The following is a 26,506-nucleotide window of genomic DNA, read 5'->3' as shown; positions in this document are numbered from 1 at the left end:
TGGAGAAAGAGAGGAAGAGGAGGGTAACATGAGGAGATACAATGAGAGAGAGAGAGGGGAGGAGGAGAGAAATTTGGAAAGAGATAAAGGCAGGCAATAGCGGATAAAGGCTGATAAGGCTACGCCAGTTACAGTAGAGAGGAGAAGAGTGAGTGGATCGTCATCCAGCCTGTGATTCTGCTGCTGCTGCTTCTCTCTGCCACTGGCTGACTGATCCAACACAGGTAAGGGATTTACGCCGAAAGCTCTTCATTCATTCTCTGCACACAAAGTCTGATTTGGCTGCGCTTCTTCAGTCAGATGAGACCCAGTCAGCTTTTCTCTTTACTTTGACATGATGTGGCAGTTTACAGCAAAGCATGCAATGCAAATGCAAGAGTTTAGATCATGCCAAAGCGGCAAAACAGCCACCTAGAATGACCCTTTTACAAAATCCTGCCTATTTAATCACATTATGTAGTGACAGAGGTGCTTTGTTATAACTTCCTGCAAAATAAACAAAAGGTGTCAAAGATAAAAGTTGATAACTTTGCAGAAAGTTAACTTTTGGTGCACAGGAAATTCTGTGTGACTTGTGCATTACCTCGAAAAAACAAAGTGAAAATAGGCCTCTCAATATTCTGCACCATCTTCCCTGCGATAAAAGTACGAGTTAAGAGAAATTAAAAAACAATATAACACAAGCACTAGTAAGTAAGATCGATAAATGTATTTTCCATCAGTGTCTTTATGTCATGTTAATTCTCTATCAAAATAAAACATCATCTACCACTAAATTCACACAAATTCCCATCACATTTGTGCATTCCTGTGCATATTTGAGCCACCAGTTGTTTCACTGATATCACTGCAGTTCAGGTACACTGTCAGGGTGTCTGCATGCACTGTCAGTCCTCACTGGTGACTCTGTTGACAGCATAACTTAAGCACACCCTCCTCACCACTGTCTGTGTCTGAACCGCTGCTTACACTGTCGCGATCCAGTTTCTGACCACCTGTTGTGATGCACACCTGGCCGAGCGTCTGTCTGTGTAAATGCATGAATGAATGAAATGTCAGCAACAGTCATGCGTGCACTCAACAGGCGTGCAGGAAAAGGGTAACTCAAGACAGATGGATGCATCTTTTTCCCCAGCATGAGCTCCTGAATCCTCTATTGCCCAATAAAAGATTTTTTGGGGGAAAAAAAACAAAAAACAAAACCTGCAAATTACCTTTCCGCCATGTCCTCGTTAAAAATAATCATACCTCCATTTGTGTGCACAAATCTAAGCTTGTGTATGTATGCCTGGATGCCTGTGTATAATAGCTGTGGTGAATGTTTGCATTATCTCTGCATGCGGCTGTTCTAATAGCACAAAGAAAGGTGCCCAAAGGGCGGCAGCCGCCATGTTGGCTCTGCTCCACTTCCCCCTGTTTTATTAAACAGAAAATCTGCTGTGTGTGTGTCTCTCTGTGTAAAATGATGACACCAGGTCTGTGGTGCGGGTCCATATGTCTGTAAACTTTGTGGTGATGGAAAATAAGTGTGTACCTCTGCTTGTATCTAAAAAAAAAAAAAATTCACCCAGTGGGCTGTTATTAGAAATGCACGTCTGGGACTGTGCGCTTATAGATAAATCTCTGTGTGCAGATTCAAGAAAGCTCTCTTTAGCGTGAGTTACAATGGTGTAACAAGTTCAAAGGGATGGTCAAAGGGTTTACTAAACCAAAGTGTAAGTTTAGAAGAGAGAAAGCGATCAAACGTCTGTCTCTAACAACCTAACAAACCCCCCTCACACTTTCCGGCCAGTTTTATGGGTGAGTGGGTGAAAGAAACAGAAGACAGGTAAATCTTTGCGAGAACATGTCCGAGAACTCACCCCCTTATCTGTACTAAACATAGCTGGAGAGATCAGAGAGGACAGCAGCAGTTAAGTTCACCTACTGCTGCTAAAGGCTCAGATTCAACCTGTGAATATTTCCATTATTACAAGTGCTGTGGGACACAGCAAAGATAGAGTTAGTTTTTTAGAAAAAGTTGGACACTTAAGCAGCTAAAGCTGGCTCCCCGTCTGCCTCCTGCAGGGTTGCAAAGTTTGCGATCAGGTGACTGAGCAGCCAGATCAAAGCTGGGCTCTCTGTGTCTGCATACTCAAGGTATTTTTATGGGTGGCTGTTAAACTGTGCAGTGGTTAATATGCATTTAATGGAGACAGGGAATTGATAAAACATTCAGCGACGCATAAGGCTGCGGTCAGAAAAGTGTCAGAGTTGGAGTTTTGCAGCTATATTGGCAGAGTAATTCTATCTGACCTCTGGAAATAGACTTCAGGGACAATATGCAGCAGGACATGGGTGTTATGTGTGTAGAGATGGTGAGTGTGTGTGTGTGTGTGTGTGTTTATGTGCACATTTACGTATTTGTGTGGCGGTTGACGTGCCCGAATTTAACTGTCTGCATTCTGCAGCTGCTTGGAGTTTTAGTTATAGTATGGAAACCCATGGAAACGGCACTCTCTCTTACTGTAACTGCAAAAAAAAAAAAGAGAAAAAAAAATCTGTCATCAGGTTTGAACTGTTGCATAAGAGTTAAAACACCAGCCAATAAAAACGGGAGCAACATGACATCACTTTTTTATTTTTGCATTTTTTTTCCCCCCCAAATGCTCGCAAAAAAAAAAAAAGATAAAGGAAAAGCAAGCCAAGTAAAATCAATGTGGCAATGAAAACCCAACCTTGGAGGGATTTAACATGAAGGTTTTGTGTACGCACTGCAGGGTGGTTGTCATGTCATCTCAATTCTGACACGCTCTGAATCAGACAGAAAGGGTTGGATGGCCGGAGAGATGTGATAAAAAAGTGTTGAGAGAGACAGTGGAGAGGACGATAGGATGGAATAATGTGTGTGGAAGAACCACTGGTTGACACAAAGAAATGGAAATACTCTCTGTTTCTCACCATAAACCCACAATTTGTTGCATATGAAGCTCAGGTTTATGTTGATAAATCTTGCACGTGCCCTTTTAATGGTGTGTGACTCAGCAGCTGCTGTTCAGAGGATGGTCAGTCGGTGAGATCAGTAGAGCAGACAGAATTTACATCCATCCTCAGAGATGTCAGCCGCTTTGTTTTATTTCAGGGCGGCTCCTGGAACAGACATTCCCAGTGAATATTAACTGTTTTGCCCTGTAGCCAGAGACTGGCTCTGGGTCAACACACACTCGGTCCAGCCCAAAGACGTAGGAGGATTTCTTTAGTTGAGGGTCAGCGGGTTCAATAAGTTTTGTTCTTAGATAAAATGTGTCATGATATGAGGGCAGGGATCTGGAATTTCCCCTTTCATCTGATTTTCCAGGATTGTCTGGGTTTGGTTTCCTAAATGTTCATGTTAGGATCCTTTCGTTTGTTTGCCTATGTGCATAGATTACATGCCAAAGTACTCTTTAGACAGCTATTGGTTTCAAAATGTGCCACAAGTTTTAAGGCATGGAAACTCAGTGGCGGGAGCTGGATTATAGTGATCACTATCAGCAGGAAAACCTAATCATGTGCAAACCATGATCCATCTCTACCATGAGTGAGGAATAACACACTTCTTTATTTCTCCGTTCATTTCAGATGATGTCATCAGAGCACCTGACCTCTGGTTGGCTGCGGCAGCTACTCGTCGTGCTTGTGAAGCTTTGTCTTGCCTTTGCTGGGCCGTTGCGACCTTTCAACGGGACAGACTGCACAGCCAGGAGTCCTGCTTCCTACATCCTGGTCTTTACCGGTTACTGGAGCCCGCAGGCCTTCCCAAAGCAGTATCCGCTGTTCCGCCCCCCCGCACAGTGGTCAAAACTCATAGGTGAGAAGGACTGCTATGGACCAAGAGAAAATCTGGAACTTTAAAAGGATCCGGAAAGGGCGAATAGGGACAGAAGCTTAAACTCCGCTTCACCTGAAGACATTTGTTTATTTTTTTGTGTTTCGTCACGTGTCAGAGGGTCAAAGCATCACTGTCAACATATATGCACATACACAAAGAGGTGGAGGAGGTAAAGAAAAAAAAAAGCATAGGAGAACAGAAATGTCTAAATGCTACCAGATGGTGCTTCTCTTTGTTTCTCTAACGTCTGTCCAGTCACAGCCTTTAATATTTCTCCATTTCTTTGAGTCAGTCCTACGCTCCTTCCCCCATTTCCGCTGGTTTACCACAGTGTTGGCGGTAAAGACAGGGGTGATGGTTTCAGGGGTGGTGAAGGTGGGTGATGATAGCTGGGGTGGGGTAGGGTCAGACCACTTGCCTCAGAGCCAGGAGGAGGTGAAAAACCATGTCTTCTCCCCCGCCTCCTTCAGACTCTCCTTCTTTCTCATGGTAGCTGACAGTGGTTTAGACGTGTGTGTACATTGATGTGTGAATGTTGGGGCTATGGCGGCCTGAACTTTGTCTGGTCTCCAAGTACTCTGCAAGAGAAGGATGCCACACTTATTCCACAGAGACAGACAACGGCAGCCCTGACACACCCATAATTATTTCCACAGGGATGGTTTTTGTCACCAGACAAGAAAAAACGCAAAGGCCTTTGTGGGCTAAGAGTGTGCTGTTGGGGACAGAAAGGAGTTTGGAGAAGGAGTTTCCTAAGCAAACCTGTCAAAGAGTTTGGGGGCCTTTCATGGGACTTTGGGCTTTATTGTGAATGTCACTGGGGAATGGGGCCGAGTACACTGAAAGAATGGCCAAGAAATACACAAGCAATTAAAGAAGAGGTGGGCTTTGAAGTCTTGGTGGGGCTTAAACATGATGCGTTATCTGGTTTCAAGGTTTGGAAGTTAGTGGGAAATTTGTTAGGATGGAAATGTAATTAAGTGCACAAGTAATAACAGTTTGTGGAGAAACAAGATAGTGTGTGAAGTGTGCTGGGCAGCTTTTGTGTGTGTGGATAACTGTGTGATCATGCATGTGTCAGGACTATTTAAGCTTAAATGCATAGTTGTGTGTGTGTGTGTGTGTGTCTGTGAGCTGCTCTGAAAAGTGAGGTAAGGCAGAACCATCAGAGCATTTGTCAGCGTGTTTCTGGCTAACCTTACTCTGCCCTTAAAACCACTGGCCCAGGCCAGTGGCTCTGTGGGTTTTGACATGGAGCTCCAGAATCTGTGGTCTGTCTTGATTTTCAAAAGATCACAAAGATAGCCAGATCTACAGAGAAGAATGTGAAGTGAATGACTCAGTTGGCCCAGATTGTACGAAAACGTATCAATGAGGGTTTTTATAATATAGAAAAAATGATTTGTTGTCCACCATCTGGAGGTCAACTGCAAGTTCCTGACCTGACTCCTGGCAGCTACAGCCTGTGTTGTGGTGTCAGCAGTGATAGATGGAGAATATAACCTTGCAAATATACATGCATATGGGCAAATCCTTCAGAATTATCAGTTTAAGTGCAGGAAGTAGGAGGCCGCCATAGAAATATATGCTGGCTCCATGATGGAAATGATCTCACCGTCTGGCTGAGGCTCCTCGGTGCTTCATTGACATTGACATGCATTCCAGTGAATAAGCATCTAACTCCTGTCTTCTCTTCTTTCTTCAATTTTCTTTTTTCTCTTTAGCGGTCAGCCATAATCGCCATTTTAGGCTATGGGAGGAGGGCGCTGCATCAAGTCCGGGGGTGCAGAGCTTTGCTGAAGTCGGGGTCACGGTGGAGCTGATGAGGGCCGCCAAGGAGGCCAGGAAGAAGCGCACAGTCGGCGCCATGCACCGAACGGCTGGCATCCCCAATGGCATCGGCCACAGCTCCACAGAGATGCTCATGCAGCCCCGGAGTTCACTGGTAGGCACAATAAAAACAACAAAACAGCCACACTCATTCAAGAAGAAGCACACACATGATCAGACACAGAAAGTCAAACAAACCATCTGTTTGACCCGGGCCTCCCCATAACATCGTCCATCCACTCCAACCAAATACCTCACCACTTCTTTCCACTATATCCAGTCAGACTATGTTTAGCCTAAGTGCTTCAGCCCAGCAGCCACAAACGCCCACATCCATCCTGCGCGGTCTGCTCAGTGTCTGCTGCTTATCCCACTGAACTCTGTGAGCTCAGGAGAGAGGGGCCCATGTTTGTACGGTTAATATCAAGCTGGCAGCCAGTTAGCTTAGCCTAGCATGCGCACTGGGAACAGGAGGAAAGAGCAGGCCTGTCTTTTAGCACATTGCTTTAAACAGAACACTTTAATTTCTGGGACTTCGGTGGGCTTCCTCACATGACCCAGTCACTTCAAGTCCTTCCACAATACTTCTATTAGATTGAGGTCAGATCAGTTATGACGCTTGGTTAGATTACTGTAAAGTGAAATCTCACTGTGGCAAACTTTGACATACTAACTGTCCTGCACCGGGTTTTTTTTATTCGAAAAAACATTGTTATGACTTTTCTTAGACTTAGGTTCTAATACTTCCGGAATAATCGACAATTTATCACATATATAAATCAATAAATACATATAAATGAATAAAATGTCTTCATTCATAATGACTGCACAGAATGTTTAGGGGAAGACCGACTTTCAACAGAGTGGGAAAGGACAAAAAAATTCCCTTTAACCTGGCCCACTATTTTAACTTGACGAGCATAAGTTTTTATTACAAAGTTGAAAAATTATTGCTATCCCTCGCAATGTAACTCACGTGGCCAACAGACTTACAATTTTTATGCCAGAAGTCTCCAAATCACATGAAAACACCAAATGTCCCATAGACTTCTATACAAGATGAGAGCAGGATTTTCACAGGAAACCAGAATTGACTGTCCATAACTCAATAGTATGTTTGCATTTTTTAGACTAAAAACACAAATGTTACACAGATGCATGTGAGAAAGCTTTGCGGTACTCACAGTTGCACAATTGTGTTACTGGCAGTTGCATTTTTTTCTCAATTTGTAGCAGTTCAAGACTTTTGTAAATTTTATGCCCGAGTCAGAGAGAAAGCTGAACTTAACGTTATCAGTCCTGCATTCAGGACTCACAGCTGATGGACATTTGATAATCAAAAGCCTCTCTCACGTTTGTTTTCTTTGCACACACTTTGATATTTTCAGGTTAAACTTTTTAGCAGCAAGAGAATCTCCCCCAAAAATAGTATTGTTTGGTTCTGTGCTCAGTGGCACTGCTCACTGCTGATCTCAAAACTCACTTCAAACCAAGCCAAGATGTACTCTCAATTTGATTAAGAGTTTGCTGTTATATTTCAGAATGAATTGTTCCATCAATGATGACAACTCGTGTTGGCCCACATGCAGTAAAACAGGCCCAAATCCTAATACTGCCACCACCATGTTTCACCAGTGGGATAAGGCACTTGTGTTGGTTTACAGTTTTTTCTTTTGAGTTAAAATGAGAGTTAATTCTCATTCTCAGTGTGATAATTTTTTTCTCATCTCTTCTAACACTACTAACACAAACTTTCCAAGCACAATCATAAAATAGCAGGTCACTGTTTTACACATTATTCATGGTGTTAAACAGAAGGGATATACAGTGATATACAGATATACATTTAGCATAAGGATCAATTATCTTGTTTTATTTCTCAGCAAATATATATGTATTCATCAACGGATTAAGCGGGTATTGAAAATAGATGGATGGATATATTCAGCTCATTTGTATACTGACAGAGTTGCTGTCATCAGTCTTCTCCTGACTCCTGACGGACACAATCCACATTCTTTGTTTGATGCAAAGCATCTTAATGTTTTGCCTAAATTAATTTAGGGATTCAGCAGTCTTACCCTATTCTACTTAACTTTAATCAAGTCAAGTTAGTTTTGGTGCCAAGTACATACAAAAAAATGGGAAGTTTTGCATCAAAACCAACCCATCTGAAGCGCAGAGGCCACGTATTAGCCTCTATTTTTAGGCTGTGGCTTTCCCTGCTGCTCGGACCACAGAATAACACTGCCGCTGAATGCTGAGTGGGAGCAAAGGTCATGGTTAGACTCTCTTTTTAGGCTTGGGCTAAATTTGGGTCAGGGCTTAAACAAAGGCAAATGATTTGAGGTATGTGGAAAAATATGTCATACTATTCAAAGAGTTATAGCATCCCCTTTATGTGTCCAGCATATGCAGCCAATGAATGAGAGGCAAAATGGAGAAAGGGAAGGTGGATATTTACCGTAGCTCTTAGAAATAGGTGTTTGTCTGACTGAAAGTCTGGTGACCTACATTGGTTTATTGGTGGTTCCGCTGTTTGAACCCACAAGCCCTGAGAAATCATAAACAACCCTGTCAGACGGCATCTTTGGTAAGTGCTAGTCATGAACAGCAGCTCATCATCCAGGTACATGACGTCTGTTGCTTTTTAAAACAGGTCTGTTTTTAAATCGGTTGGCAGAATCGAAAGAAATATGACTATTGTGTGTTTGCATTTAGCTTGACTGACAGATGTGAATCTATTGACATCTTAATCTGTGACTGTGCCTCTCGTCTGTCTGCTCCCCCCCCCCCACTCCACTCACTTTTGTATTTACCATCTTTTTTCTCTTGCACACAACTAAATCATTCAAATGAAATTTCTAAGAATCCCAAACACATATTATTCCTATCTCCATATTCATGAGCCCTCTGCTATCATTGTTAAATGTGTAATTCATAGCAGATGGATGACACCAAATATGTGCCGTTTTAAACTGCACAAGCAAGAGAGAGAAATGAGCAAAAGCTGAGTGTGAAGGTGACTGTACTGCTGGGCTTTATTGCACAGTTTCTACCGGTTCTTTCTGAGGCTCTGTGGAAGATTTGCTGTGATGGAGAAAAAGTGAGAGGGATCATGGGAGCTTTGAGTAACCGTCTGCACCAGAGCTACTTTCTGCACTGTATATTTCAAACCACCATCCAGCCAGTAATAAGGAGTACTCCAGGGAGGACATCCTTGCTGAGTGGCCCAATGGATATAGCAGGATGGCTTCTTGGAAAACCATTGTTTCAGCTTTTAAAAGAACAGAAAGAGAGGAAGTGGAGGATTTTGAGAAGCAACATAACTTTCCTGATTTGGTCTCCCTTCTCTTTGCCATGCGTCACAGCCAAAAAACAGACCCCTTGTGTCACCCTGACACAGCCTGCCTCCCCCCCGGATGCTCGTTTTTGCCCAGTGATCTGGTTTGATTTCTGTTCCAGCACTCTGTTTAGCTCATGGCCTCCCTTTCGGATCCGTTCAAAACCCACTTATTCCACCCTCAGACGTAGGAGTTCAGTTGAGGTCTAAAATAGTTTTAGAATGTGCCTTTTTCTGGTCATCTGCCACTACACTGTGCTGACCCCCAGGCCATTTCCTGTATGAGGTCACCGGCTCTCAGGAAACATACATCACACAGGAGACACAGTGTAACACTGCACAGGAGATGGAGTGGGTGCATACACACATGCAGGATCCTACATTTACTGCAGTAGAATCCTTACAGAGACTATGTGTGTGTGTGTGTGTGTGTGATGTCAGACTTATTGCATTTATTGCCCTGGCTGCCTTCAGCGCGATTCCTGTAATTTAATTTATTCTACATTCAGCTCACACCAAGATTATTCAAACAGTAGCACTTCAGCACTTACATTATAGTGCTAACTATTGGCTTTACTTTGAATGGGTGCATATTGATGTAGAAATAAATGTGTTGACGATAGTTTTCACATGCAAGCCCCAAAGTTAAGGGGTTAAGAAGTCATTTGATATATACGCAAATGAGTAACCTTGGGTCATAGTCCTCCACGGTGATTTGTCAAATGAAGGTTTATCTGGCTGAATCTGAACCCACAGAATTCTCTCGTATATTTATGCATTTTTCCTGTTGATGTCATCAGCCCAAGCCATAGAAGGCTGGTATGCTTTTAGGGTCGTGAGCTGCTTCTTTTTTTTTGAGTCATTACATCCCGGGGTACATTCTTGACTTGCTGTAAAGTCATAAATGGGTTTTTCCTCACCAGGCAAATGATTTTCCACTCATTCACAAGACTTATGCACCTCGGTCATTTACCAGGTCATGCTTTTCCTCTGCGCACCTGCCTTATTAAAATCAACTCAACTGATGAATACATTTTTAATCTCTCTGGTAGTTGTTTTTATACTTTTATTTCAACTTTAATATTTGACCCTCATCCCTTTCACGTGCCTTGTTTACCCCTATTGAAACAGACTCCACTCTTGATCACGAACAAAGCGTAACAGTCGCTAAGGGTCTTATATCTTTTTTTCTTTTCATGGATTTATCATTTTTTCTTTTCGACTGAGCAGATCATTGGGCTTTTCTTATGTTCGAGCCACAGAGTAATCACACAAGACTGATTGAAACCTGAGTCTTTTTTACAAGTCAGATTGGAAGTAAATGATTCATGTAACATCATTTTCTTTGAAGCTTTTATCTAATCCATTTATCTGTTTATCTATTTTTGCAGCTAAAGGTATCATTGTGCCTATTGTTGTCACCAGATTTCGAAGTGAAACACACTAACACTGTGAGATGAGCGCCAAAAACAAAACAGAAAACAACATTTCTATGTTTGTTTTTGACATGTTTCTGTGCTCATGTGTTCTGTTGCGTGCTTTTGGTGTTAAGTTTCCAATATTCAGCATATTTGAGTCCTTTTTTAAATAGTTTTTCTTTTATCTTTTGTAAACTGTTGTGTTTTGTGGAAGGTTGACATGTTAGCTGTTTTTTTATTTAATGCAATTCAACATTTTCATAATACTTACTCAACACAATGGGATGCTCCTGTGAATGGGAATTCCATTTGTTTTGTCTGTAAATGGGGCAGAACGAAGGTGGGGTCATGGCTACCATACATGTAACCCTGACCATCCCCTGACAATCATAGAGTCCTTCAGAGGTGCCGCTCATATATTCATGGAGCTGGGGTTGAATCTACTATGTCCTATTTTATGATTCTAATCAATAACAGGTACAGAAACCATTAAATATGCTCATTAAATAAATGTTTACATTCATATAGTACATTAGTATGAATCCCTAGACATATAGAGCTCAGTAGTGATAAAGTCCTGTGACCCTCTCAATTTGATGTAGCTTCAATTATCTTTTGCGCTTGAAATGTAAAATTCTCATTAATCTAATCAGAAATTCAGACAGCTTAACATTAGAAACTGCCCCAGATCATATGTGATATAATGAGTTATAATGAGAGTCAGATAAACAGAGTATATTTCTACATGGCAGTCATGCCTGCAAATGTAAATAAATGACCAAATGAAATAACTTCACAGACAAAAGCTTTGAGCATTACTGTGCTCAATCATGAGACATGTTCCTGGCCACCCCAATGAGAGTAATGTCCTCAACCTGGCAACCCCTGTGAAAAATATCACAGTTATAAACCAAAGTTCTGGAAAAATGAAATGATGGTATTGCTGTTCATGCAAAATTTGAAAGAATAAATCATTACAATTGATCGTGAGAGGGACATGTGGCAGTTCATGTGGTAAGTATCAAGACGGTCTTTCCTTGTGGTGGTACAAGAAGAAAAGTCAGTGGAGGTGTTAAAAGACGTAAATGTTGAGATGAAAAAGGACAAAATGTCCCGACTAAAGTGGACTTCTAGGAGCATACTAGTATCACAACTGCAAAGACCATTATCCTGTAACTATTACTGACCATTTCTCTATCTGTGAAGCTTTGACACGACCAGTTAATGAACCACTGACCTTATTGAGTAGTTTGTTTTTTAGACCAACTTTCCTCATTGGTCTCTAAAGTCTGAAGCCACTGTATCGTCCCTCTCTGAATCCCCAGTTGTCCCTGATGGTGAAGATGATCCCAAGCCCCGACTGGTTTGTGGGTGTGGATAGTCTGAATCTGTGTGAGGGGAACCAGTGGAAACAGGAGGTGACCCTTGACCTCCAGCCTTATGATGCAGGGACGGACAGTGGATTCACCTTCTCCTCTCCCAACTTCCCCACCAGCCCCCCAGAAAACATCACAAAGGTATGAGCTGTATGAGAAGCCATCATCTGTTTATGTCCTTCACGTTGTCATTAGTGCATTATTTTCATGGCAATAGAAGATGAAGTGGATTGCCTTAGTTTTTTTTTTTTTAGAATGGTTAAGCTACATGGAAATGGGACATCATTCTTAGCTGTCTCCACTTAAATGATTGCCTGGCAGCCCTCATGTCTGACCTGAAGTGATTTGAGTAAGGAGGGCCTCCCTTACATAATAAAGCATCCGTCTTTTCCTAGCATGTGTTTTAGAGTGGGTTATTGTGTATTTGAAGTCCTACTGAGAATGTGCTGGCTCTTCTGATGAACTGTGTTCAGATCACTTCTCAGATGCCGAACCACCCAGCCAATTCCTTCTACTACCCACGCCTAAAGGAGCTTCCACCTATTGCCAGCATAAAGATCACTCGACAGCACAGATCATCCGACCGACAAACCCTGATGTCTAATCACATTCTGCCAAACTCTATCAGCCCCCAGCGCTTCTCAGGTAAGACAACAGGGCTCTCTTCTTCAGTGGTAAGCAGGCATTTTATTTTGTCTGGCTGAAAATGAAAACAGATGGTGAGAAATAATCAGGGTGCATGAGGAGAAGTTAAACACACATATGTCTTTTTTCACAGTCAAGTGAAGAAAAAAAAAGTAAATCCTCTCTAAAAACATTAAAAGACTTTATGTAAGAATACAATAAAGGAAATCAGCTGGTTCTTACCATGTCTTAAAACCAAGCAAACACAAGCTCAGATTAACATCAATCCATGGTTCACAGAGTTAGGGCCTGGACTTTGACTGGACCGTTCCGTTGTAGATTTGCTGCTGTGCTTGGGATATTTGTCCAACTGCATAACCCAGTTTAAGCCAAGCTTCAGCTATATTGGACAAAGGGCCTCACATTTGAGTCTAGAATGCTTCAGCTTAAGGAGTAGTTCACTCTTCGACTCATTGATTGTAAAGGTGTCCAGGTCCTGTGGCTGCAAAACAAGCCCAACTCATCACCCTTCCACCATCCCGCCCGACAATTGGTATGAGGTGTTTGTGCTTATATGCTGTGTTTGGCTTCGACCAAACATGTTTCTGCGTATTATGGCCAAACATCTCCACTTTTGCCTCCTCCGTCTAAAGGACATTGTTCCAGAAGTCCTGTGGATAGTTCAGATGCAATTTGACAAACCTAAGCCGTGTTTCCATGTTCTTTTTTAGAGAGAAGAGGCTGTCTCCTGCAGCCCTTCCAAACAAGCCACCATTGTACTGTCATGACCTTTCATTAGTTTAATTTAACATGCTAACATGAGGCCTGTGGCGTCTGAGATGTAGCTCGTGTAGCTTGTTTTTTTTTGCTTCTTTGAGCATCGAAACCTGTCTGACTTTGGGGGGGGATCATGTTGGGACATTCATTCGTGGGAAGATTGACAGCTGTCTTGAATGTTTTCCACTTGTGAATAACCTTTCCCGGTGTAGAGTGATGGACTGTAAATAGTTTGGAAGTGGCCTACCCAGATTGATAGGCAGCAACATTTGCTTCTCTAAGATCATTGCTGATTGTCTTTCTTCCTTGACATTGTGTTACCACACACCTGAATACACTAGACCAGCAAACTGACCAAACTTCTTTATAGAGGGGCTCACAGTGATGGTGATCAATTAATCAAGAGTATTTGATCAACAGCTCCTGACTGCTACTTACTCTCTTAATTCCTATGAAAGCAAAATGAGTGTACTTTATTTTCACACACTTACATTTTGGCTTAGTGTTTGGTAATAACCATAACATGGTGTAATATGTCTTGCGTTGTTATTCATGTGAGTTTGCATGTTCCTAATTTTACGACTCTACCAGATGTACCAGAAGTACCAGAAGTACCAGATGGTTATTTATCGTTTGCTGATAGGAAAAAACTTGATTTACACTCTTCTTGGTGGCTGGGGCACTAAAACTCACAGCACACAGAGAGAGTGGAAGGCATGTTTTTAATTGTTCTACCGTCACAAGTAGGCTTAATAAATCTAATGTTACAGTGGACACATGCTTATGCTACAGGATTATAGTCCAAAAGATCTTATTTCTGCTGTGCTTCCTCATAATTTTTCATCTGTCCCTCCCGACTCAATGCAGCAACACCTCTGGACTGTGAAGTCTCTCTCTGGTCATCTTGGGGTCTGTGTCTGGGTCCCTGCTCCAGGGGTGGTGTCCACCACCGCACACGCTACATCCTCCTGCGGCCGGCCAACGCAGGCAGCCCCTGCCCTGAATTAGAAGAACAGGCCGAATGCGTACCACACATCTGCATGAAGAAACGGCAGTAACAGGGTGCAGCTCAACGCTGGGACTTTTATGTTATCACTGCTGGACTGAGGAAATGTTGCTGCATCTTGAGCGTCTAACTGATGGTGCAGAGGATTGTTTTCTTCTTCTCTGCAGCCAAACTGTGGAAGTTAACAATGTGCGGTCAAAGCAAATACTCCTCTGGGTGTATTTTAATGGTTGTATAAAATAGAGACTGTTGAATAGGTGTTTAGGTGAAAGACAACAGCTTAAATGTTTTATAATAGAAAGGGATTTTTATAGATGTTGTACAACCGCATTACCAAAAAAGACTTGGCAATGCAGTCGAAGAGTCTATTCATTCATTTGGACTCTTGTTCGGTCATTCATTTTCCATACCTGGTTCATCCATTTCAGAGAGGCAGGGTACACCCCGAACAGGTCGTGTCCTGTCCATCACAGAGACAAACAAGAAGCATGCAGCCATGCAAGCTCACACTCACTTCTTGAAACAGTTTAGAATCAACCGTTAATCTAATCTAAACCAGGAACCCTCTTGCTCTGAGGCAACAACCCTAACCACCACACTGTCGGGCAGCCGGATTGGACGTTATGTAAAATGTAACTAAAAACAGAATGCAATGATTTGTATATTATCTGAGCCCTGTGTTTATTGGATACAAAACCAAGAACTGATGACACGCGTTACAACTGAGAAATAGTGCATTTTTTGAGAGATGGGATTTTCGCCTTGGTGTCTGCAACTTGTTAAAACAAAAAAAAAAATTGAGACAAGGGCAACAACATACTGGAAATATTGTGGAGCACCCTGTAACTAGTTAGGTTAATTGGTAGCAGGTCAAGAACATGCTGGGTAAGAAAAAAGCATAGCAGAGAGGCTAAATCTTTCAGAAGAAAAGAATCAGAAGATAGATTCAGAGAATCTGAGACAAATTATCTGCACACAAGGGATATGGCTGAAAACCATCATTGAGCAGCTTTAATCTCCAGGCCTTCGGGCAGCACTGCATTAAAACCAGACTATTCTGCGGTGCAAATCGCAGCGTGGGCTCGGGAAACGCTTCTGAAAACCATTGTCAGTGGGCACATTTCAATGCTGCATCCGCGAAATGTAACCTAAAACTTTTGCAACGATCTGAAAATGCTGCCGCCTTCCCTGAGTCTGAGCTCACTGATAATGAACTGAGGCAAATCGGGAAAGCTGTCCTGTGGTCTGACAAATTTGAAATTCTTCTTGGAAATCACGCACGCCGTGTCCTCCAGGCTAAATGTGGGACCATTCATTTTATCATCGAGGCAAAGTTCAAGAGCCAGCATCTGTGATATATGGGGCTGCAATGGCACCCGTGGCTTAAGTAACTTCAACATCTGTGTGGGCACCAATAATAATGATCAATACAGGTTTTGGAGCAACATAATAACGGCGGGCCAGCCAAATGACATAGTTTTGCAGGGAAGACCTTGTTTATTTCAGCAAGACAGTCACACAAAACATTCTGCTCTTGTTACGACAGCATGGCTCAATATGGAAGTGTCCGGGTGCAAAGATCTATCATCAGCAAATGTTTTTCTAAAAAGAAGCAGAAATTCTGAACATTTGACGCTTATTCTTATCAACCTGGCATTTTGGTTAGTCTACAAAATATTTCATTCCTACCTGTATTTACATTTTACACAACGTTCATATTTGTTTCGGAAAACTTGTTTTTGTTGTTTTCGATGGAGAAGACAGAAGAAAAAACTGAGAGGAAGACGTGACGAACGAGTTCCCTCAAAGATCATTTATGCTTTCATTTCAGCCGTGGCCTGACGGATCTCAGACTCTTACATGTTTGCACACATGTTCACAAAGAGATCTCCACACAAAGGGCCTTGATCGTACTGCATCGCTTTACAACCACAGAGGCATTAGTTTGGCTTGTGAAGCTCTTTCGAAATAACCTCACGCCCCTATTTATAAAGATCTCCTCTTAAAAGAATCAACTAATAGCTGACTTGTGTAGAGCCAGTCCAAAGGGAAGAGGGTGTTTTACACTCGGACAAGCTACAGCTTTTTAAGGATTGACAAATGTTGTTATGATGTCGTTGTCTCTTTTAATATTTTGATGATGACATTTTGTACATACTTGATGATATATCTTATCTTGTATCACTTCTGAATAAATATGGATTTTTTTTTTCAGATAGAAAATATCTGTGTTCCAGTATCCTCGTATTTTTTTTCCCTGTCAGATTGTGATATTGTGTTTGTGCAGAAGCAGCATCCTCATTTAAAACTCTTTCTATTTGCGTGTCCGGTCTCATATGGATGGCATGTATGCCACAGAACAATTTTACCAGTATTGGCACTTCTCTATTCTTAACAAAAGAAGTCACAGTCTAAGTGCCAAAATAAACTACCATGAATATCACAGTATGAAAAGGTTACAATTTCTTATATGTGCCAATAAAAGTCACAATGTCACACACTTATAGATTTTATACGTTACATTCATACTTGACAACCCAGTGGTTTTTTTCTTCCTGCCCCAGGCTATTTTCTCTGTGGGTTTGGAGCTGGCAGAACCCCCACTGCACTTAGGAGAAGGGTTTGTGGCAATGTAGCACCTTCTAGTGGCAACAATCACCAAAAACAATGCTACAAAAACACCACCGCAACCTCTGCTAATGATGAAAACAGTAATAATCAGTACAAATGAAAAAAATAAAATAAATCAGTCCCTTGTGGAAACACAAAAACTAAGCAAACGCGATATTACTAAGATTTGTAATATTGTGTTTTGTGAAAGGTGTGAGAAGCCGCATCAGGGTTAGGGTTCATTCTTAAACAACTGTCTCATTATGTTGGTTTATTCTGGTTTTGGAACTGGTGAGGCTAAAGATCTGTATCAGGGTCGACGTAATTTGAAAGTCGGCATTATTTTTTCATGGTGATTTTTCCGTGCGTGTTTTCGGCGTGGTGGTCCACCTCTCCTTGGCACTGCGGGGAAAGGGTTTTCAACGTGTCTGTCACTAGAGGTCGCTGTTTCCCTACATTCTCTCTGTCTCCGCAGTGCTGCCAGTTTACTAGGAGGAGTGCGTTTGATTGTTGCAGAGCTCAATGGCGGACAGAGTAGGATAGTCGCGTTCACATTGAGGACAAAAACGTTTTGACTGGGTGAGTTTCTGGCGTGACTCGGTCCGCCGCTGCGTGTCCCCGGGTGTGGTGGCTGAAACAAAGTCTACAGTGCATCAGCGTTAACTACAAAGCTGTTTTCTACTCGCCCTCAAAACGTTAGCTTTCTTCACTTCTCATCCCGAGCGGAGAAGTTACACTGTTCATGGTGGCTCACTAGAGGCAGCTATCTTGTGAGCAAACCATGGGGGACTCTCTCGAATTGATTGGGAAGCGTCTGCTTTTGCTCCTCGAAGACGGCAGGTCCGCCAATGGTTCCGAGCCGGAGAAGCCTGCGTGGGCCCGGGACTGGCTACGGGGAACGGTGCGGGCGGTGAGCGTCATCGGCCTGTCCGCTCCGGAGGTTAGCGGAGGAGGGGAGGCGACAACAACAACCACTGCTGCAGGGCTGACGGTCAGTATTTACCTGCAAGGGATTCATTACCCCGCCGCTAAATACTTACCACTTTGGAAACACGCAACCTGCGACCGATGTCCAGTATGTTTTTAACCCTTTCCAACTAGTTTTTACGAGTTGCTGTTTGTTGGTATGTAACGTTAGCTGGCGCTTATCTTGGCTTGCTACAAGTCGCAGGCAGACGGGCGAAGCTAAACTCGAGACTGGGGATTTTCTGGCCTTTGCTTTGTTCGCTTTTTTAGCTTTTTGACATCTAGCTTGAGCAACAATATCCGCAAAGTATAAGGACTCGCAGTTAAGTAGACATTGACCTGAGGTAACTAAGCGTTAGCAATGTTATAATTAATCGCTAACAAGTTAAGAATAACGGTAATAGATAGCCAGCTCCCCCCTGTTAGCTAACGCTGGTTTAGTTAAAGGCCTTACAAGTTCATGTAGGGGCGAACTGGGCATCGCACCCACTTTATTATAGGGTCCAGGTAGTTTCGATTAGGTGATCCAATAAAATGTTGACTGAGTGAGAAATATCTTTTTGAAGATTTGTAGAGTCAACAGCCGCAGAGCAGCTCTACTGAAACATAAATTGGTAAGGAAACAGTCTGGTGGTGGCTGACCTACATGACAGATCAGTTCAAACATTACTTATTAAAACGTCAACACAAAGATTTTACTCTCCAAGTGTACAGATAGTAAATCTGGGCTCCTATTAAATTACAAGTGATCTTCTATATGGAGTGAGGGATATAAATTAATATCTTGTCAAGTATGATATAAACAAAGTGAAAGCTGGTGCTTTATTGACCTACTACTGTATAAAGTGTTAGTAATGCCACTGCTTGAGTTGTTGTAATGTTTCAATTGATTTTTCTTTTACAAGTAGGACGACTCATTTGAATCTTTTGACAGACTGAATTATTTCCTTCTTTGGAGGTACGTTTTCATTTAAACAGAATTGTGTTTTAAATAGCCTAGATGGTAATAAGAAAAAACGTTTGCCTTTGCAGTATATCCTGCAGTATACTTTGTAAAATGAAATAAATCGGTGGGTGGGGGAGAAAAAACAACCACTATTTAATATGTTTAATAAAAATGAAATGGCCCAGAAAGGGTTGATTTCAGTAGGTGCGTGATAGATGGTAAAATGACTCTAAAAGAAAAGCGAGAACAATGAAAACTTCGTCTCCGGAGCCGTTACTCGCAAATGTTTGGTTTCAACACACCCAACGCCACGACAGGTGAGTGCTGTGACTGCTTTATTTGTAATCTTAGAGCGGGAGATCAGGTAGTTGGTGTACTAGAGATAATTCCCAAATACAAACTGGGATTAATAAAGTATTTATCTATCTATCTTAAAACAGGGGTTCTCAACTGGTCTCACTCTGGGACCCACATTTTCCCATGGTCATTAAGTCACGACCCACTTTTATAGTTCTTCAAACCAAGCACTTTTCTTTTTTTTTAAAGCCTTTGAAAACTCAAGTTTTTAACATCAATATACACATTTGCATACAGAAGTGAATGAAATAAGCAACTGCACAAAATAAAGAACAAAATTAAATATTTGAAATATTTTTAATCAAAGCACATTCAGAAGAACCTGAGGAGGACCATGCAACAGCATGTGGACAAAAGTGAATATCAAATTGCAGTAAAGACCCACAAAACAAACATGGTCTTTTCACTGAATTCACTGAACAAGTGACTAAATTAATCAAAAGTGCAACTGCATGGACAAACAGTAATTAAAATAAATATCGAAAATAATTAAAGATCTACAAAACAAGATCTGTTCACCTAACCTGTCACCTGTAACCTGTCTGGGAGAAGTCAGTGAGACAGCTGGGCATGTTGTTTATTCTTGATGAGAGTTTCAAAGTCTGGGAGGACAGTAGACAGAGCTACCATCAGATCATGTTCAGTGTCCAGCTTGTTTCTCTACTTTGACTTGAGCTGCACCAAGGTGGAAAAGCCACTTTCACACAGATAGGTTGTGCTTAATGGTAGGAGCGTTTTGACTGCAAGAGTCGCGAGGGATGGATACTCAGTCATCACATTGCTGCACCAGAAGTGGGAAAGTGTTACCTCGCTAAATCTCTTTTTCATCGTCTGGTCACATGACAGCTCCACCAGCTGATGCTCTTCGTTGCTCGGCAACGTGATGCTTTCCATGTCGATGCGGAAGGGGTCGCGTATCCAAGTGTCATCTCTGTATTTCTCGGTGAAATAGCTGTCAAACCGAGCTTGAAGTTTAGTAAGATGCGCACTGAGGATTTTTTTCAAGTCATTGTTAGCCGCAGTGTCCAGCTGCTGTACTTCATGACAAGCATTGTGAAACATGTCCAGTCTGTCTTTGGATAAATGATTTACCCACATTGCGATCTTTTTCTGGAACGCAGCGATTTTGTCGGACTGTTCAAAAATATTGTGTCTTCGTCCTTGCATTGACACGTTTAATTCGTTGAGGTGCTCAAACACATCAGCAAGATATGCAACTCGTGCCAGCCAGATTTCGTTGTCAAATAGTTCAGCATATGGGGAGTTATTTTCTGAGAGGAAGGCGGCGATTTCTGTTTTAAGTTCATAAAAACGTGACAACACCTTACCCCGCGATAGCCAGCGAACTTCTGTGTGATACAACACTTGCATGTGCTCCGAGCCCAAGTCTTTACACAGCTTTGAGAAGCAGCGGCTGTTTTTTGCGCTCCGTTTTATGTGGTTCACCACCTTGATGACATCTTTCAAAGCCTCGTCTAGCACCAGCACCATGTCCTTGGCCGCCAGCGCTTCACGGTGCAAAAAGCAGTTAGGTGCTCTCTCCAGAATTTGCTTCACCACACCAGAATGTTTCCCCGTCATGGAAGCAGCCCCATCAGTTGTGATTCCCACACAGTATTCCCAGCTCAGGCCCACTGAGCTCAAATACAAGTCCACAGTGCTGAAAATGTCCTCTGCCTTTGTAGTGGTAGGGAGATCTCTGCTGCAGAGAAACTGTTCCTGCAAATCACCGTCCCATACGTGCCTCACATGAACTAACAAAATAGCATGGTTAGTTATATCGGTAGATTCGTCCATCTGCGATAGAGTATGGCAACCCGACCGAAGCCCGACGGGCCCGGTCGGAGCCCGACGGGCCCGGTCGGAACCCGACGGGCCGGGCCGGACTCGGACAAAAAATTAGAATGTCTTGTCGGACTCGGGTCGGGCTCGAAAGCAAGCAGACATCGTGAAAATTATAAGCAGCCAGAGGACAGGTTTCAGTTAATTGCAAACGTCAGTTTTTGTGATAAACATAAATAATTGAATATGCATAAATGAAAATGTTGGTAGGCTATTCGTGCCTCATGCCGTGCAGCATGCATCTGTGGTCTGTGCATGCTCGGTGCGCACGCACGCATGCATATCGAACATTCGAACAACTTTACATTAAACACGTGCGATCAGTGCAGCCGAGCTCATTTGGCTGGAAGCGCTATGGAGGACATTAAAAGAAGATAGCTTCTGGAGTACTGAAAGTCGTGGGAAATGAGAATGTTTCTACTGTTTTATTAGTCAACTTTTTTTTTTCTCTCTATTGAGTTGAATGGGTGTTTATTCTGGTCGAAGAGTGCTTGTGCATTTGTTATGGTGCACCGCCATTAATGTGTATGTTTTATAATGGATTATGGTGGATAATGGTGCGCTGTCACCAATGTGTATTTACTGATTAGGGTGCGCCGTCTTGCGTTGGTCACTGATCTCGGGCTTCCGGCGGGCTCGGACACAAATATTTTAATTAATCTCGGGCTCGGGTCGGATTTGAGAACTTTTCTGTCGGTTGAGGGCCGGGCTCGGACAGAAAAATCCGTCCCGAGCCAGGCTCTAATCTGCCAATATTAGGGGCTTGCTTGGACGCGGGCTGTGGTCTGTTCTTTAATATTACCAGACATGTCCTGAATACGGCGAGCTATAGTATCATTGGACAGCGGTGTGGTTTTCGGCTTGTCTGCCGCTGATTGACCCAGCGCCTCTCACCATATCCATGGCTGCAGGTAAAATAAGCTCTTCGGCTATTGTGTGGGGTTTCTTTGCCTTCACAATACGGTGAGCTACGTGGTAAGAGGCACGGAGAGCTTCCTCTTGTTTGGAGCAAGATGTTGTCAGACACTTCTGTGAAGTCCTCAGCTTCTGGAGATGTCTTTGAAAAAACTCCACCGGCTTGTCTTTACATGTAGGATGCTTGGTATCCAAATGCCGCCTCAGTTTAGATGGCTTCATGCTCTCATTTGCAAGCACTTCACTACAAATAACACATTGGGGTTTCTGTCCCTTACGATCCTCAATATACAAAAATCCGCATTTCAAATACGCCGGGTCATACTTACGATTTGCCATCTCGACAGAGAAAACTTTAAAGTGAGTGTCAATCAAATGTCAGTTACCATGGCTACCGGGCCTCGGTGGCGGCAAAAAATTCAATTCAATTTCAAAATAAATCATTTTTCAAAATAAAAGTTAAGACAACATCAGATGAGCATTTTTTTATTTTTTTTTTTTTTTTTTTCTTTCTTGACCAGCTGTCCGCGACCCACCCAGAACGGGCCTGTGACCCACTTTTGGGTCGCGGCCCACCAGTTGAGAACCACTGCTTTAAAACAGCATTCCGATGTCAAGTTGTCTCGATTTTTACGGAGTCTTACGTTGGCGATCTGAGCAATGAATGAAGGACGTGCAGCCAAATCATCCTTTACATCTGCAATATCAGTTTCCTCTGGAAGAAACTGTACATGGCGAAGGCCTGTTTGCAAGAATATGACCAAACAAGCAAAGAGTTGTATTATTTTAATGACATCGCATATCACGATTGGCAAAAGGTAAATAAAGTGACCTTGAAGAGCTTAAAAAATAACACAGAAAGCTGATTTATGTTCAAAAAATTGCCCCAGGTGCTATGCTTGGAGAGTTTACTCTGTGGTCTGATGAGATCGTGGCAGCACAGGTTTATGGCAAGATGATCATATAGGCGTCTCAACATGGTCATTTGTAGGTGCCATCGACTTTGACGATTCGCCGATGAGATTTCCTCACCGATGTTGGCGAAAAACATTCAAACCCAACCATTTTCAGCGAGGAACTGAGTATCCAGTGGACTCTGAAGTAAAAATCAAAACCTTTGTGTCGGGGTCATGGAACAAGGAAACCGAAATCTTATCAAAATGAGCACAGCAATTTACAAACACTCAGACCTTTGGCAGCTCACAAATGAGGGAAATGACCTGCGACGCTTCAAAGCAGCCTCTCTGACCCGTCGCTGACTCCGTTACCACAAATGTGGTGTCGGTCGGAGGAAGCATCTTTTGGCTTGTTGGAGCGCCAAATCACATTGATGCATGGATTCACTGTTGGGGGGGCGTCGCTGTGGATCAGAGGGAACAAAGACGAAGTGGCTCTTCTTAAAGATCAGTTCATACTTCAGGCAAAGGATCGCTGTTCTGCCTTATTGGCAACACTCGTCCGAGAGTCACTTTTTTTACAAGGTTCAGTTGTGGCAAAGAATTTACAGTTTGCACAGTGGATACTTTTGCTGAACACCCAATTAGTATCAAAACATAGGGTTGAAATATTAGGATATTTGATTTTTGTCAAAATTGCACATCTGGTTTGGGCACGTGCAGCAATTTTTTATTTTTTTTAACCCAACTCTTTAAGTGTCTGCCAGATCGTGTGGTGATATTTTCCTTTGGGACAGGGAGAGTTATTTTTTTAGTAATTTTAAACTTTGTTTTTTCCTCCGTCGGAATCGATTGACCCAAAGTTATTTAAAAAAAAAATATATATATATTTATTTATTTATTTTATATGTACGGTTTTGTCAGCCTGCATTTGCTGTGGCATCATTTCACCGAGCTTTCGCAGCGTCACTGTTATTCACTTCTGTCCAGAGTTGCATCAATTTCTCTCCAAGATTAAGTGGTTTTTAGAATCAGACCGCTGTCCGAAGCCATCTCCGGCACATCCCAGAGATTCTGAACGGGGTTAACATTTGGATACCATGAAGGAAAAAACAAAGCCTCTGAATCATTCTTTCATGATTTAAGCTCGATGAATCCTGGCATGGTCGTCTTGGAATATGACCACGCCGCCAGGGAAGAGATTCAGACCTAATCTTTTGGACACATGAAGTTGGTGAACCGAGGCCCGACAATTTAATCATCCGCAGATCGGTTACTTACTTGAATTCAGGTGTTGGCTCTTTTCTCCGGACACCTAAATGATCTTATCTAACCAAGCGAACATTGAGGGTTTAGTGTGTGAAACTCTTAATTGAGCGCACGAGAGGTCGGAGCTCTGCTGTTGTTGCATATCATCGTCTCTGCGTGCGTTCCCGTAGCCGTTTTTTCACAAATTCACGGAAACTCCTGAAGTGTTCTTGAGAGGCTCTGGACGGTTGGCGTGTGCAAACGCTTTTGCTCATTGCATAGACTTGGCTCTACGGTTTGATGTGAGAACGTGGCAGCTCATCGTCTTACCCGAGAGTTAGGGCTGGGCGATATATCGATATTTAAGATATATCGATAGATTTTTAAATAAGATATGGAATTAGACCATATCGCATATATCGATATAGTTCAAATTTGCGCTGTAATACTTGCTTCAGGCAAGCCGTTGATCAGAGCTCTCTGCACTGTTTCCCTCGCTCCGGCTCCGCCCCTCCTCTCTCATGCACAGAGGGGGGAGGGGGAGGGACACTCCGGCACTCTTAAACAAACATGGAGAAGGCAACAACACCTGCGGAGCGTACGGAGGAGAGCCCCTTGATTGGTAAAAGAAAAATCAGTGGCTCAATCATTTGGAGATGGTTCGGATACAAATTGTCAGACGAGCAACAAAACCAAGCTATATGTAGGGAGTGCCATAAGCACATTGCAGCCAGTGGTGGAAGCACTACGAATCTTTTTTATCACTTAAAAACGTGGCACAAAGTGCAATATGACGAGTGTGTGAAACTGCGCGCTGCAGCAGCCACAGGCACAAGCCGTCCCCAACCTGACAAAGCTCACTGCAAGCTTCATTTTCCCGCTGTGTGCCGTATGAGAAGAAAAGCGATAAGTGTCCTTTCACATTGCCAAAGACATGGTCCCTGTTGCAACAGTGGAACAGGTTGGGTTCAAAGAGCTAATTAAAAAGCTGGGGCCGAGATACGAGCTTCCCAGTCGGAACTATTTTGCACGAGAAGCACTGCCGCAAATGTATAGTAAAGTCAGGCAGAACGTTGCGGGCCGGCTCGCTAACGTCACCCATTTTGCGTTGACCAGCGATATGTGGTCAAGCAGAACCTGTGCGAACCTTATATGAGCGTGACAGTTCACTTCATGCAAGACTGGGAGATGAAAACGGCTTGGCAACTGGTTGAGACTGTTCAGATAAGCTATTAAATTAACAAAAATAAACAGGTAATCTCAAGCTGATGTTTAAAAACGTTTTTCTTAAACTGAGCACTTTATTTTGTTATCTCTTTTTATATAAATGCTGCCCTCAGAAAAAGATTTACCTATTTTATTTTATAGGCTAATTTTATTCAAGATATTTTTTTTATTTAAATGTGCACCTTACGGAGCTTTGTTATACAGTGTTTACATTTTATAGTGAGTTTTCAATAAAACTACTCGTATTTGGCTTTGACTTTGACTGAGCATTTCATTTCACAGCTCTCACTTTGCGGAAAAAAATATCGGGATATATATCGTATATCGATATTCAACCTAAATATATCGAGATATGACTTTTGGTCCATATCGCCCAGCCCTACCGAGAGTGTGTGACCAGACGAGAGTTGCCGCTTCATTCTCCTTTCTGCTCCCCTATAAATTGCTTTTCATTCATTCCTCACCATTGTGGATACGCCGTGGCCTTCATATTAACTCAACTAGGAGTTTCGTCAGCTATTTTCAACACATTGTAAAGAAAACCGCTTACCTTAGTATGTCAGTGCAGGTTTGCGGGACTCCTTGTCACGAACGTAAGTTGAGGAACCTTAAAGCAAAGTGTTTTACCTTCTAACTTCTTTTGACCTGTTTTTTTTTTAAATTAAACTAAGTGTGTGGCTGTGCTGCGAATCTCCCTGCTGCGCACCTGTCAGTTTGAAGTATTAGATTGATAAGAAGGCACAGCCAGTCGTCATCGCATCTGCCGTGAGAAAAACAAAGGGAAGGTAAAGGACCGTCCCTTGAGACGTTTGTAACAACCGTGAATACTACTGCGTTCATACTGTCGGTCTCCCTTTCTGGCCGTAGTTATCTTGGTTTGGATGATTATACTTCAGTGTGGATAGAGCCAGCGTACTTTCACCACAGCAATCGGTATAATTGGTTAGATTTGCTTTAAAGGTTGAATATGATACTTTAAATCCGAGTACAGCTGCAAACAAGTTTACTTTGTGGATGTGTAACAGAGCAGGGATGTTCTTGCCATTGAGCCTCCTGCAGATCAGGTATAAGATGAGTTTGCATTGGGGCCCAAAATGAATATCTCGACGTTTTCGGCCTGTAACATGAGCCACAATTTTTGTCTCAGTATTTTTTTTAAATCTCATCTAAATCGCTGTATGAACGTTACATTCAACCCTATGATGCATCAATGACTCCAATGTGATTCAAGTAGGGCTGGGCGGTGTGGCCTAAAATGTATACCCCGGTAAAATT

At 42.5% G+C, this 26,506-nt stretch overlaps 2 protein-coding genes across 3 annotated transcripts in view; both read left to right on the top strand.

Annotated features, from left to right (window-relative positions):
- The first annotated feature begins 39 nt into the window (after window positions 1-39).
- On the top strand, window positions 40-15,158 carry spon2a (spondin 2a, extracellular matrix protein). Its single transcript, XM_075480621.1, has 6 exons — window positions 40-224; window positions 3,601-3,829; window positions 5,575-5,795; window positions 11,767-11,958; window positions 12,291-12,462; window positions 14,086-15,158. Exons 2-6 carry the CDS (start codon window positions 3,601-3,603, stop codon window positions 14,274-14,276), a joined length of 1,005 nt encoding a protein of 334 aa, XP_075336736.1. The 5' UTR covers window positions 40-224; the 3' UTR covers window positions 14,277-15,158.
- Window positions 15,159-17,323: 2,165 nt separating this feature from the next.
- Window positions 17,324-26,506, top strand: part of kdm3b (lysine (K)-specific demethylase 3B) — a 29,917-nt gene continuing 20,734 nt past the window's right edge. For both annotated transcript variants that reach the window (XM_075481238.1, XM_075481237.1), the window contains exon 1: window positions 17,324-17,825. In XM_075481238.1, the coding sequence (XP_075337353.1) occupies window positions 17,616-17,825 (210 nt within the window). In that variant the 5' untranslated portion in view covers window positions 17,324-17,615. The remainder of the gene's footprint in view (window positions 17,826-26,506) is intronic.

Source organism: Odontesthes bonariensis, chromosome 13 (assembly GCF_027942865.1).
Source record: "Odontesthes bonariensis isolate fOdoBon6 chromosome 13, fOdoBon6.hap1, whole genome shotgun sequence".
In the NCBI taxonomy this organism is placed as follows: Eukaryota; Metazoa; Chordata; class Actinopteri; order Atheriniformes; family Atherinopsidae; genus Odontesthes; species Odontesthes bonariensis.
This window is presented reverse-complemented; position numbering and strand designations above follow the sequence as displayed.

Excerpts from the sequence above, each read along its gene's own strand:
- spon2a (XM_075480621.1), top strand. The coding sequence starts at position 3,601 with ATGATGTCATCAGAGCACCTGACCTCTGGTTGGCTGCGGCAGCTACTC. Across the intron at positions 5,796-11,766 it reads TGCAGCCCCGGAGTTCACTG|TTGTCCCTGATGGTGAAGAT; the intron begins GTAGGCACAATA and ends CTGAATCCCCAG. Across the intron at positions 12,463-14,085 it reads CAGCCCCCAGCGCTTCTCAG|CAACACCTCTGGACTGTGAA; the intron begins GTAAGACAACAG and ends GACTCAATGCAG.